We start from the raw sequence: 15,146 nt of genomic DNA, 5'->3' as shown, positions 1-15,146 counted from the left end.
CATGGGTTATATGCTTCTGTGTGCTAAGCTGCAGTCTGCACTGGAAGTACAGAGAGAATGGCCAAAAATCCAGCCAATACTAGGTAAAAACACATTTTGCCTAAAGTTTTTTAATGAAAAATGTCTATAGGGGAAATTTTTAATGCCATCTTTGATAGCTTTTCAGTGCTACTTTATTTTCAGAATTATGTTTTTGAAAATCATCCTTAATATTTCCTCTGGTTTAAGATACTAATTTCTTGCTTTTCTTGATACTTTCCAACTCTTTAATTATATAAGGGGTAATATTATAACTACATTAACATTCTAATTATAACACCTTTTTAAAAACTGACTTCTATAATATCATAAAGTATGTAAACTGTAATCTCCATATAGGCAGGGATATTTTGTATATTTTTATATTCTCAAGGCTTAGCATAATTTCTAGAAGTGGTAAAAACAATAAATACTGAGTAAATAAAAAAAACTAACAAGTAGAACCTACTAAATGTACATGATTATTAACTACATTTGCTAATACTTATATTTTTTAAAGCAACAGAATTGGGTAAAAAATCCAATCCCTGTATCTATTAGTAAATTATTTAATGATTGTTAAGTATAAACTTCACCAAATAAATTCTAGGTAGATCTATGTATATTAGAAGTCATGTAAAAAACTTATTGAATGAAGCAGCTAAAGTATAGTAAACTTGAGCTAGGTGATCTATTTCTCCATGAAGCATAAGGGAAGCCATTGGAGACTAGAGAAAAATATAGAGAGAGACTAGCAGCTTTGTTAATATTAATGCCATTGTAAACCAGGGCTGGACACATTGTGATTTTATAGCAATTCATGTGAGAACACTCAAACTGCCCCATGACCTAACACATAAAAGACTGTGTGGCCATAATCTAAATTACTTCACACTTCCTGGCTGGAAGTGTTGTCCTAACTTAAGTCTTCATAGTTAGCTTTCAGAATTAATAAGCCCTTTTGGTTGAAACATATCTTCAACTAATTGCTTGTACAGAAGTGTCTTGAAAAAGCCTGATGAAGTATAGTTATAATTAGCTACCATACTTAGAGAAAAATACCTCTAAACATTAGCAAAAATTTACTGATGTTCATTCTCACAGAAGTTTTAACTTCATCATTTTACTGAATGTTATGTAGCTTATGTTCTCTACCACTATTACTATTAAAAGTAAACTGTTTTCTTCTGTTAAAGAGATTAATACATAAACTAGAAATTTACATATAGCTATCTCATGTTAACCACAAATATTTTTAATACAACTCTTAAGCAAAATAGTATTTTTTTTTATAATGGAACAATTAACTTAGTATTTTTAAACTGTAAGTCTTGGTTACAAAGTACCAAAAGCACTTTAACTGAATGCCTACTGTTTGGGGAATATGAACTCAGTCAATTTCTGCTTACAATCTTCAGCCCATAAAGATTTTTTGTTTAAGGAAAAGAACAACAACAAATATAATTGTTCAAGAGGTATAATATATAATATCTACGTAAAACTCATCTCCAGAAGTCCAATTAAGGACTTTGCTTAGTAAAATAGCCTTTAAAATACATATTGCTTCAAATGTAATGTTTATAAGGAACCACTTCATCCAATAACTCTGAGTAGGAAAGTTTAAAAAGAATTACTAATCTCATTATTTTAGTGTAACAGAATCAGAAAAAAAAAAATCATTCCAAAACTGAGATTAAAAACAACACTAAATGTATTTTTTAGATACTCAGTAAAACACATTAGATACTTGCTTACCACTGTAACAATAGATTTCTGTGTTTCCTAATAAATTGGTAATTTTAAAGTAATGACTTTTCTAATTCTAAAGACTTAATTTTCCAAAATAAGGTTTAAAATAAAAATTCATGAAATGTTTACATTTGTTTATCCTAATCTGATATAAACTTGTAAATGACAGCAAATATATATATTAACATACACAAATGAAGCAAACTAGTCATCATTTTGTATGAACTATATGTGTCATCATAAACAGGAACACATTAATTTTCATAAAATATAACAGCCTTGCATATACACTCCCCTAAGCTTGTACCTCTGACAGGTTCAGAATTTGGCCATACAATTTACTTGTGGGCCAGTAAGTCTCTAGAGCCAGTATAATTACACCAATTAGCCAAAAGAGGGCGCAGAGAGAGCACTAGAGTTCAGGCACTCCCTAGGAAACTACCCGCTGGTTTTTCTCAAGTTGTCTAACAAGGACTAAACCCACAGTTAGGCCTGCTAATTTGAGAATACTGAAAATTAAAGCACATGTATATATAGATATTCATTAATATAGAATCTTATATAAATATATTGATACGTAGCATTTCTACCATTCAAATAAAATAAATATCTGCCTTGCCTAGTGTGTTAGTCTGTATTCCAGTACCAGGGGAATCAGGTACAGAGGGATTGGATCAGTGAGGGTATAAAGAGGAAAGAGAATGTGCCCTAGAAATGGTAAATCTAAGAAAAACAAAACCCTCTTAGAGTGGGAAAGGGACCACCTCTGGTTCTCATTACTGAGGCAGCAGTTGGCTCTGAATACCTCCCAAGTACCTTTCAAGGTAATTAGTACTCCTATATGAAGTGTAACTGTGCCTTTAAGGAATATAACGCTCTTTAAGGGATCTTCACTTCACACTTCACTGTTTTCTCAAGGTCCAGTTATAGGCAGAGCAATCAATTGATATCTATCTGTATTATCTATATATTACTTCCTTAAAACAGTTCCCCCATCAGGCCAAATTTGGTCAATATGTTAGCTTGCACAAACCCCAACCCATTTCCATGACATGAACATATTAATTTTGTGGTTCATTAAGCTCTACAAATAAATTTCTCATATTAAATTTACTATGCATTTTATCAGCACCAATACATATTTTCATCTGCCACTTCTATACTTTTAAATAATAAAGCATTATAATCAGAACATGTAAGACATGGCACTTATATTTCTGAGAACAGCTAATTCTATTATTTTAGAAGATAGTTTCTGAAAGAACTAACCACAGTATAGTTAACTGGCTGATATGGCAACTTTCTGTTTCATGATTTCCCAGGTATGATTCCCTACTATCAAAGCTAAGTAAAAGGAAACTACTGATATGTTCCAAGAACAGTAGACCCCTTCAATCTTCTCTAAGATTCAAGAGAAAGACTGTGAGTACATAAATTTTCAAAAAAGATATATGGATTTTGCAGTATTCTAATGGAGAAAATGTTAAAGCTGAATTTTTTTCTAAGTATGCTAATGTTCTTTTTATACAAATGTTCTATGCTTTCTAAGAGACCATCACTGTTAGCAATTTAAATTTGTGTAAGGCTAATGATAAATGTAGATCATTATATTTTCTTATTTTAAGGCTATTTCCTAACATTAGCTACAAAAAAAGGTCTCTCAATCCAAATTATAGTTGGCCCATTAAAATTTAAATTCAATTTGGCTGATTGATTGTAGGTATAAAAAAGTTATTTACTTTTACTAGTAATTTCCTATAGTTTTGTTTCAGGAATAGTTGGCCAATATTTATTATATATAAATCTTCATTGTGTAATTTTAGATCTACTAGTAGGTAAATAAAAGCAAAAAGTATATATATTTTTCAAAAGCACAATATTCCTCTTTATACTGTACATTATATATTTTTGAGTTATATTAGCATTTTAAAAACACACATTCTGGTATAACTGCACTAGAAAAGATATCTGTGGAATCACTGCAAATTCTCTATCCATTTGCTCACCAAAATCTTAAGGTAAAATAGGAATACATGCCCACTTAGTCAAAGTTTTCTCCTCGGAACAAATATATTAACAACAATCAATACTTACAACAGTACAGGGAAAAGAAACAGAAAAATTAACATGGAAAAACATTTAATCTTTCCTTTAACATAAGGTAGATAGTTGGTGCTTTATTTTAGTGGTATTTTGTTTTTGGTGAAGAGAAAACATTAGAAAGCTACTAAGAAAACACTGCCCTTTTTTTGTTGTTCAATCCTATGCTGCATTTTAAAAAAATCTTGCAGCATATATAAAAGTATTAACATATTTTAAACTGTACTTGAAAAAGAAATTTCACATATAAGGTGTAAAACCTTTTGTAAAAGCTGAAGAATTAAATTCAGATTTGATTAGTACTGCTCAAGAGTGAAAATTTTAAATAAACATCTGAAAATTCCCATAAATTAAAATCTGTAATATTGTCAGTGCTAAAAGAAATTATGTACAATTATTTCATCCCAATCACTGCCTTTTGAGTTTAATAACAAAAGCACTTTAAGAAATCCCCGTGGAAAGCTAATTTGAAAGTAAACATGCTTTGAAACTTAAATATAGATCTTGTGTTAGTCCCACAACAGGATCAAGATCACTATTAAAATGAAGCCTGGGGCACATTATGATGCCTAAGATTGGTGGGTGGATTTTAATTGACTTGAAGACTGTCATCGTTCTATTATCAGAAAACCTGTAACGCATTTCCAGCATGGAGGACCCATCTGTGCCCACCATCCATCTGTTTAGACGTGATTGGCAAAGTGGTAGGGAACTCGCAGTGGTTGCCTCTGCCTGAAAGGAATAAACCACAGGATCTTCCAACGAGTGCCAAAAACTTCTGAGAAGGTCTGCTGCCATGGCTTTCGGGGCCTCGATCTACAGAAGACAGCATTATTAGTGAAAGACAGCACTCCCATGGTGCACTTCAGTCAGCTAAAACAATACAGGTTGGCTGGGGATCCATTACAGGACTCTGATGAATTGTGTCCCAGCATCACAAATACAGCTTTTCTTTCATTATGGCATGCAGCTGAGTTTTAACTCTGGAGAGCAGATATTGTATCTGTGTCGTCAATCAACCTACGGCAACTTTTGAAGCGGAGGAGAATCTCAGGATTAACAGTATGTGTGTCAACAACACAGTAGCAATCTCTTTTGATGTACTTTCAGGACAAATAATTTAACTTACTTTAGTGAGACAAGTAACAAGAATGATAGTACTTATTTTGTATGAAAACTAGCATAGCTATAAGACCCCAGATGTAAGACTGGGTTATGCCTGCCTAGCTCAGGCCTTAGACAAGGCTCCAAGAAAAAACTATCATTCTATTATCTTTCCACCACATGCATACATTTTTTCAAATGTGGCCAGTTGTTTCCATTTTTAATAAGAACTCTATAGACTTCACTTTTATACTTACATTTCTTCACAACAGTTTGACATCTTTTCAATAGATGTTGTATCCTATTAAAAATTAAGAAAAATACTCAGAACAAAGTTATTAAGGCTTTATTCTATATTAATTTTTAATGTTTTAAAATCATATCCAGAGAATATTCTGAAGATTTAAACAGTTTATATATGAGTAATACGATTTCTAAATTATCTACAGACATTTCTTGAAATGTCTTGGAAATTCCTTGGGGGAAAAAAACAGAATAAAAATTACATTGTACTCCCACTCCCCAAATATTATTCAATTACAAAACCTCACAAAAACTGTAGGAGTCTCGCTTCATTATGTAATATTTTTATTATACTTGCTTCCTTCATAATTCTTTTAAAAGTCCAGTATCTACTTTTAATTCAACTGCCAGTGAATATGCATTAAAAAAATAAATACCCAAAATGACAAAGGCACTAATGCACAGAGAGCCAAAGAGTGCTGCTGGGCTTGGACTTCTGAGAAGACACAGATTCAACAAGGCCCCTGCACCTGCCACACCACAACACCCAGTGCTCTGAAGGTGAAGTGAGCTCATCAGAGTCCTTTGGTGAAAAAACAATTTCCTTTTTCAACAGAAAAATCAGCCTCTTCATAATAATACAATTTCTTATTATATGTTTTATATAAGGCTCTAAAGAATATATAAGAAAAACAAGTCAACAAACAAAAGGTAGTTTCTATATATGCTGGTTCAACTCATGTTAACAGAAAATCTATCATTAGATTGAGAAACTGATTATCTAAATAATAATCAAAATAAAGTACAAAATCTTAGTTTAGATATTTACATTTTAAATATATTTTAAGGTAGTATAAAAGAAAATAACTTCTTTTAAATATACCAGAAAGTTCCAGAAGTTATTCTCCTCTTCTCCTCTACTAGCTTGCTCACATACGGTAGGTGGACTGTACTGCTATTAAGCAGTACTATTCAGGCAAATAGTTATGGTTGCAACTGCAATCCCAAGAACTTTTTTGGTTGCAAAACTTTCCTCCAATGAAACTAATAAAAAGCACCTTCAATTTAAAAGACTCTTTATAGAAGTTACATAAATTGCTATAATATTAATTTCTTACACATGAACAGTAGAATGACTACAGTTAGCCTAAATACAGAAAAAAATAATCTTTTTTAAGATGTCTAAGTAACCAATAACGGAATTTTATTTCCAGATTACCTAGGAATTTGGGACAAGACTGCAGATTAGCTACATACTAGTAGTCTCTATTAATTGGTTTTCCTATTATGCTTTGAAATTCATGATATCCAATGACAATTCTACCTATAATGAACCTTTCATGGTTCTGTTGCATAATTTCCTCAAAATAATGTTTTACTTTGTGAAAACACAGTCTGCAAATACATGACAGCATTGATTAGGGACTTTAAGGAAAACTGAGCCACTGTTTTCACATCTGTATAGAAAGTGACAAGTAATTTTAATGGTGTCTTAGAACTGAGGGGTGACAGGTTGTTCTAAAACAATTGAGATAGTTGTGCACAAATACAAAAAGATAAGACAGAAGTCAAGTGCTATTAGTTAAGGTACATATAAATGGACTAAAATTGCAGTTGTGGATAATACTTAAAAAATTGAAACTATTTCAGAATAAAAAAGCAATTACAAGGTCAGCCTAATATTACAGGAAATATTTACTATGTAGAAATTTACAACCTGATTACAACTTTGAGGAACTTATTTGTGGCTATAAAAGCATCAACTTTGCCTGGCCTACATGGCTCAGAGGTTAAGTGTCGACCTATGAACCAGGAGGTCACGGTTGGATTCCCAGTCAGGGCACATGCCCAGGTTGTGAGCTCAAAAGGTGTCCTAACTAATAAGATTATATCTAAAGTGTGTGTGTGGGGAGGGGGGGTTCCTAGCAGAAAATAAGAGGGAGGTATTCATTGCCTACTAGAAAAGTTGGGAGGGAGAGGGGCAAAGAGGAAGAATTTATCACCAGAAGTTTCCTGGTTGACAGACCTGAGAATTTAGTCCTCTTGAAATAGATACTTTGATGATACAATCCATCCAACTAACTTATCCTGCTTTGAGTTCATTCTCACCAACACTTTGCCATATATGTTGTCACAGGGAAGAAGAGTGTAAAGAGTCCTTTGACACACCTGACAATCTCCTTTATATCTATAACTATCACTTTTAAGTCTGGAAGCAAGAATCACTGCTTCTCGGCCTCATTAACTCTGGAAACATTTTCGATTAGTAATAATTGCACCTCGGATAAACCTCATTAGCTATGCTACTGCCACTGTGCAAAGCTTACGAACATGTTCAAAATGGAGTTTCTAGACCTGCCAAACTGAAGACTGGAAATAAGTAAAAACATTCTATCTGAAAGCCTCCCTGAAGACAATTCAATCTTACCCCAGTCATCGCCTGCACTCTTTGCTGTTATTATGCTTCTAATGCTGTTGTACATACCTGATTCTGTGGATTTAAATTGAACTAATGAACTATTCAAAAAAGTTTTTCAGAACTAGAGATTGTATACCTGTTTTACTTATTACTAACTTCTACTAATTCTAAGGTAAACCTTTGCTTGGCCTTCTAGCACCTCTGATCCACATACGGATAGCAAAAAGCTCATTTAACTTTGCATCTTCCATAGCATCTACTAGTGTGAATTGTTCCAAGTGAGTTTGCAGCACTAAACAAACTGAACATGGACAGAAATAGCATGATTCCTTAATTTTAATTTATATCAGCAGTGCAAAGAGAAAGCATTTCCTGATACTATCAGCTCTTTCCCCTCCTCTGAAGCCAGAACTCATGCTATTCCTCATTTGAAATAAATGGTTCTTTAAGCATCCATCTCCAACAGAGGGCCAGCTATATAGTTTATTAGAAATCTGAAATTCACATAAGGATTTAATCTATCACAGAACTAAAGTGAGAGGACAGGAGATCTTACATGTATATAGTCACTGAAAATCTCTTTCCAAAATAATTCCCATACTTCTTTTCGGGCTATATAAAACCTTAAGGAAGTTACTAAAAGTCTGTATCTCAATTTTTGAATAATAATATTTACCTCATAGGTCTTTTACAGTGACTAAAGGAGTTAATATACATTAGAGCCCTTAATAACTCCTCAATAAATGGTGGTCCTCATTCTTATTTCATATTGCCTACTAAACACTTTCTAAAAAGGCTTGGAAATACAATATCTCAATTATATCAGGATGCAACTTTTAAAAATTATTTAAATAAAAGCGTGGTTTTTATTATAAAAGTTAAAATGACCAGGATTGTGGGTGACTATGCTAATAAAATCCAACGTCCGCAACCTAGTTGAAAACCAAGTACTAAGTACATAAGCCAAGATTCATTTACTCATTAATCCATCTATCAAAAATTTACTAAGTAACTATTATGACACAGTCCTTAGCATCAGGAGCTTACAGGCTAGTGAAATCAGTCAAGTTTACAAGAAATAATTATACAGAAACACAGAGGATTCCAGAGAGGATGATTACACACACTAATATATTGTATAAATAAGCCTTACACTAAGCACTGGAAACAGCTGAAAAATTATGTTTGTGATCCACACATAAGGTTTACTACTCTTACATTTTTAATACAAAATTCTACTTTCAGTAGGATTTTTCGTTATCAATAGAAATAAGATGAGCAAATGTGCTCCTTTGGCTGGGACATGGAGAGTAACTAACCTAATGATGGAATATGAGAGAGAGAAGATCTACAAGTTACTATAAATAAGTCTCTGTTTTCTCCAATCCTATAATGTTTTAAAGTCAGATTAAGATCCGATGTGTGGACAATTGCAAGTAAAAGGAAAACTCGTAAGTGTTTAGCCTCCTAACCAAATAAAAACACGTCTATTTAATCACTGAAGAAATTAGTAATGCTTTAAGAAAATTAAAATGCACTATTCCCCTACACTATTACACAAATAGATTTAAATTGTTTTCCATATTTGCAATGCTGGTTTGGAGTTGAGTAAACCAAACATAATTTGTACAGAGATTGTACTGAATGCTGCTAATTCACCACAATGACTCAGTGGGATACTTAGCAAAATTTAACTATAAGGATTAATAATCTCAGAACTACATTTCTGGGTATATATTAAAAGGCAGGTAAGCCCACTAACTGTCTGCTAATGAGAATGTTATTTAATAGATAATCTCATTTAAACTAATTCAACATTGTGAACATAAGATACTTTTCATTGCACAATATAACCAAGTTAAAATTAAGTTACCCCTGCATTGTAATTCTTTCTGTATTTATTTAGGTAACCATGAACCAGTACTGGAGTGGGGTAGGGGAAAGACATTTTCCCCTTTTAACTGGAAAAGCTTTGCTTTAAGCTACCTTTAGCAATTCAAGCAGAGTCCAACAATAGTACCTGTGAGACAAAAGCAAAAACTCAATTTTTTCTTTGAGAATTTAAAGCCTTTTACAAAACTGCAAGTAAATACATCTTCCCCACCCTACCCCAAACCTCACCACAACTGAGAAAAACACTAAGCCCCAAAGACCCCACCAAAAGCTTAATCTATTACATAAACTCCACAGTGCCCAGAAAACAAAAATGCCTGTATACAACATTCAGAGAAACTGTCAGAGCACTGTCACACGTACAATAGCTCACTGTCAGAACCTCGCCAGAAGCGCTGGGCCAGCTGTTACTGCACTTCTTGATTAACTCTCTCCAAGCCCAGTGACTGGAAACATGACTGACACAATCACCCAGCACCATTAGTATTGGTGGTTGTCAGATGGACACTATTCTTGGCTGTGTGTGAACTACTGCTCAATAAGAAATTCTGACATCAATTACACTAATAACTACCATCACTACCCATTTCATTCAGAAACAGAAAAAAAAAAGACTAAACAGTCTAAGTAAGGAAAAATTAGAATAATCTGTTCCCTAAATAAAGAACGCTTTAAAGTTGATTGCTTTGAAAACACTTTAACTTCAATATTAATTTTAGTAAAAATATACAAGCACATATATTTAAATCCTGTTTAAAATTAAATCTAAAAATAATCAAAGGTAATCCTTTAAAATTGGGCTTAAGATCAGTCTAGTCCACAGAAACATCTGGTTGTGTTGACTTTTAACCTTGGAAATTGATTAGAAATCCACTATTTTTAAATTTAAGTAATTTCTAATTATTTTATCTTATTCGCTAAAATTTTTTAAAAATACTAGTAAACGAATAACAAACAAACAAGAAAACCCGTTAATTTAATTATAAGCAAATCTTGGTTAAAAGCATTTTAAAATTAATAGGGTGTTTTCACATATGAACTACAGACTGGAAATTGAGTCCGTTAAATCTAAAGTCCATTAAATCGAAGTCTGCAAAATCGAGGGATTACTGTAATTGTGAATTACTTTATGACTGAATTACTACACTATAAGTACTTTATAATGAATCATCAACGTTTGTTAGTGTATTTTTTATTATAGTCAAAACCTCATTATGGTTTTGACTTTCATTTCCTTTATGACTAATGATGTTGAGCATCTTTATATGTATTTATTGTCCATTTGTATATATTCTTTGAAGAAATTCCCATGTAGATCCTTATCCCATGTTTTAATTAGAATGTCTTTTTATGATTGAGTTATAAGAGTTCTTTATATACTCTATATACAAGTCTCTTAGCAGATACATGATTTGCAAATATTTCCCCCATTCTGTGAGCTGTTTTCTCACACACACCCCCACTTTCTTAATAGTGTCCCTTGAATCACAAAAGTTTTGAGTAAGTCCAATTTATCAATTTTTTTCTTTGGTCATTTGCCCTTTTGGTGTCATATTTAAGATAGTACTGCCTAACCCAAGACTTGCTCCTATGTTTTCTTCTATGAGTTTTATAATTTTTATAATTTCAGATCTTACATTTAGGTATATGGTCCATTTTGAGTTCATATACTAGTCTGTCCATGGCATGAGGTAAGGGCCTAATTTTACTCCTTTGCATGTGGATAGCTAGTTGTCCCAGCAGCATTTCTTTGAAAAGACTTTACCTTCCCCCATTAAACAGTCTTGGCACCCTTATTGCAAATAATTGTCCATAAGGATATGTGTATACTTTGGATCCTCGATTCCATTTCATTTATCAATATGTCTATCCTTATGCCGGTACCATACTTTCTTGAATACTATTGCTTTATAGTAAATTCTGATGTGTTTTTTTCTTACTATACATTTCTTTCATTGAATACATTCTGATAATCACTTAAGTTTTCATATATAATACATACATTATATATAGTATAATAATGAAGATCTTTTTTAAATTACATGTTTATTTACATATAATTAAATAGTCTCTACAGGATGTGTAGAGAAAGGACTGTGCATTTTAAATTTTCAGACACTGATAATTTGTTCTTCAAAAAGGATATACCAATTTATACCCCAACCAATATATGAGAAAGTGTTTACCCTACATCTTCTGCAATGCCATGTATTGTCAAACTTTTAAGTACTTATCAATATTTCTCACACTTTTTGATCTTTTCTGTTGTGCTAAATCCCACTTAGCTAATATGTACATGCAAAAATAAGATTTAATTACTAATAAAATGTTTCTATCAGTAACTCCATTTCCACAAAGTAGTGTTCTTTGTAATATAGAAAACAATAATTGCTCACTGACCCTGATCAACAGGGGAGAGATTACTTATGGAGTCTACAGCTATATAAAAATATTTTATGCTAAATTTTAAAGGCAGGATGAAAAATTGTATGTATACTCTGTACACTATTATAACTACTTTACAATTACACAGGCTTCTGAAAATGGGGATAAATGACTCTGGGTAATTTTCTCCTCTAATTTCTAAACTCTCTGTAACATTTTAGAATTAAGTTCATACTTAGGGAATATATTCATAAATACAGTATTTTACATTAAAAATATACTTACTGTGATGATGCCAATTAGTTGAGTATAAAAGAGTCCAGTTATTCCAACTAACATAGTAATGCCCATAAAGGCAGCTAGTCTCATTATGGCCAATTCATGTCTAACAATAAAGAGGTCCTATAAGAAGAAAAAGAAAGTCTTAAAAACAATTCAAAAGTTACTTATGTAGTTGCAATAATAATCAAGAATTGAGCCGTAACATTTCCCCCCTTATTATCTATGTATTTATTTACTTATCCTCACTCGAGGCTATGTTTTTATTGATTTTATAGACAGGCAGGTAGAGAGAAAAACCTTAATGTGAGAGAAATATGGATCAGTTGTCTCCCATATGCAACCTGACAGGGATTAAACCAACAACCCGGCACGTGCCCCAACAGGGAATTGAACCCACAACATTTTGGTTTACAGGATGATGCTTCAACCAACTAAGCCACCTGGCCAGGGCTCTCCTTATTATCTTAAAAGAAATACTCTTCCCTTTGGAGATGATTTCATTTAATCAATATGTATTTTTAAATTTCAAAGCAGCAAAATTAAAAATAGGATTTTACTATTCTATTGTGCCAAAAAGCCTCAACCCAAAGGTTGCTAATCAGCCATGCTTGTTTATTATTTATAGCAAAAAACTTCCAAAATACAAAACAGATGGTATAGAATCACTGGTTCCACAAAAGTAAATTTTACTATTGCACTGCAAAAACCCTTAAGATCAAGTGACCAAGTAACTGAGATTATGTAACTTAGTCAAAATGGGGGGGAAGCAAATTATAGGATCATATGGATAGTTCTCTTCAGCCTCACTTCACTCATTCAATTATCTACTCACCTAACCAGCATTGCAAACACTCTGCTATATAGAAAAAATGATAAAAATATAGTCCGTGCCCTCAAGAAATATGCAGTTTATTCAGAGAGACAGTCCAACTTTGCAAAACACAATATGATCTATAATAATAAAAGCATAATGTGCTAGTTAGACTGGACGTCCTTCCAGAGGACCTTCCGGACGAAGTCGGGGCTGCGAGGGAAGCCTGGATCCCAGGTGCCTGCTGGCGGCCAGAGGGAAGCCCAGGTCCAGGGTGCCAGAGGGAAGCCAGTGCTGGCAGCCGGGGGAAGGAAGGCCTACTCTTGCACGAATTTCGTGCATCGGGCCTCTAGTATACTATAAGAGGGATGCATGCACAGAGGACTACAGAAACATAGAGAAATGCCTAGACAGGAAGGGAAATGGAAATGCTGTGAAAGAAAGTTGATTTTCTGGTTCAGGGCATCAACGTAAGGGTCTTAAAAGTTACAAAAAAAAAAAAAAACTGGTAGGAAAACGAGGGGTAGCATTTCACGTGCCCTCACTGTTACCAACCAAATATGCCAGAGGAGTGAGAGAGAATGAAAGAACAAGACTTCTCCCAGAAACCTGTTATTGCTAAACTTTGATATAAAATGGCTACAGTAGATAAAAGCAAGAAATGAATGGGAAGGATCCCCCAAACATAACCAACCACACACTTTATAATATTGGTTCAGGTTATGGTTTAAAGGTATTCTGGTAGCAATAATGAAAGCCAGGAGGCCATTGAACATAACGCACTTGCTTGAAACCAAAGAACTGATGTTTTCCTGTGTATCACAGTGATCACCCACCACACTCCAGCAGAACTCTGATTCCACTCCCAAATTACCCAATTCATTATCCTGGAAAAACTCAAAATACACCAAGACACTTAACGTGGTATGTAGCATTATGTTAGGCAGTCATTTTAAAGGCTCAGTAAAAAGAGCCTATGCAGAATCCTTACAAACATGTAAAAAGAACAAGATGGGGCAACAAATGATTTCTTTAAAATGATATCTAACAAGTTCTGCTATTTGGAAACACAAATATGTTCCAACATGATTAAGCAATAATTTGAGCACAGCAAGCATTTTGTCTTTGCTTATGCATGATTTTACCTGTAGAAACCCTAGATCAGTGATGGCGAACCTATGACACGCGTGTCAGAGGTGACACTCGAACTCATTTTTTTGGTTGATTTTTCTTTGTTAAATGGCATTTAAATATTTAAAATAAATATCAAAAATATAAATCTTTGTTTTACTATGGTTGCAAATATCAAAAAATTTCTATATGTGACACGGCACCAGAGTTAAGTTAGGGTTTTTCAAAATGCTGACCCGCCGAGCTCAAAAGGTTCGCTATCACTGCCCTAGATGAACGCAAAAAACTGCAGCCAGCTTAACCAAGCCATATAGGAATACACAAAACACACACATACCTCCAGTCACTTACCAGCTACCTCAGTGTATCATGAGCCACACTCATCTACACGTTATTACAACTTACCCTCCAATTTCAGGTGACCCTCTTCCCGTCACTTCACAACAACTCACACACTGCAACCTTTCCAATGCCCACTTCTCCAAGAAAACTTCGGGTATCTTTTAAGGTAAAGTGCCATGTTCATGATAGTATTTATGTATTTCTTAAGTATTTAACATGTATAAAACTATGCTGCTGTTCCTATTAGGTTCCTACGCTTTTAAGTGTCACTGACAACGTTTTTGAGTGTTGTGCCTCCAATTTCCCATAAGCCCTGTGCTTTTCACTGCATGACTTACACAGTGGAGTGGATTTTAGGAATACAAAAACTGTGTTACAATAGAGCTTACTGTAATAAAAACACAATGTATGCCCAAATAAAATGCATCCCCTCTTCTCCCAGTGAAAAAGAGTTAAAAACTTTTTGCCAACCAGAATTTATAAGTGTAGGGATGAAGATGAGACTAAAATTTCTGCTTATACTATCATTTATTCATTTGGTTATACATTTATATTGGAGAGTACTTATAAAAGATACTTTAATTTAATTTGAAATTGCTGTTTCGTGTTCCACATTTACACATACATGGCCACAGTGTGAGTCTGTTAGCACAGTTCTCCAGAGAACAG

At 33.4% G+C, this 15,146-nt stretch overlaps 1 protein-coding gene across 4 annotated transcripts in view; it reads right to left on the bottom strand.

Moving 5' to 3' along the window:
* Positions 1-17: 17 nt before the first annotated feature.
* Positions 18-15,146, bottom strand: part of ZDHHC21 (zinc finger, DHHC-type containing 21) — a 46,310-nt gene continuing 31,181 nt past the window's right edge. For all 4 annotated transcript variants that reach the window (XM_014542376.1, XM_005869603.2, XM_005869604.2 and 1 more), the window contains exons 7-9: positions 12,197-12,313; positions 5,229-5,272; positions 18-4,683 (exon numbers count right to left, since the gene is read on the bottom strand). In XM_014542376.1, coding sequence (XP_014397862.1) covers positions 4,551-4,683; positions 5,229-5,272; positions 12,197-12,313 — 294 coding nt within the window. In that variant the 3' untranslated portion in view covers positions 18-4,550. The remainder of the gene's footprint in view (positions 4,684-5,228; positions 5,273-12,196; positions 12,314-15,146) is intronic.

Source organism: Myotis brandtii, unplaced genomic scaffold, assembly GCF_000412655.1.
Source record: "Myotis brandtii unplaced genomic scaffold, ASM41265v1 scaffold30, whole genome shotgun sequence".
In the NCBI taxonomy this organism is placed as follows: Eukaryota; Metazoa; Chordata; class Mammalia; order Chiroptera; family Vespertilionidae; genus Myotis; species Myotis brandtii.
Note: the sequence above shows the minus strand (reverse complement) of the source record. Positions and strands in the feature narration are given on the sequence as shown.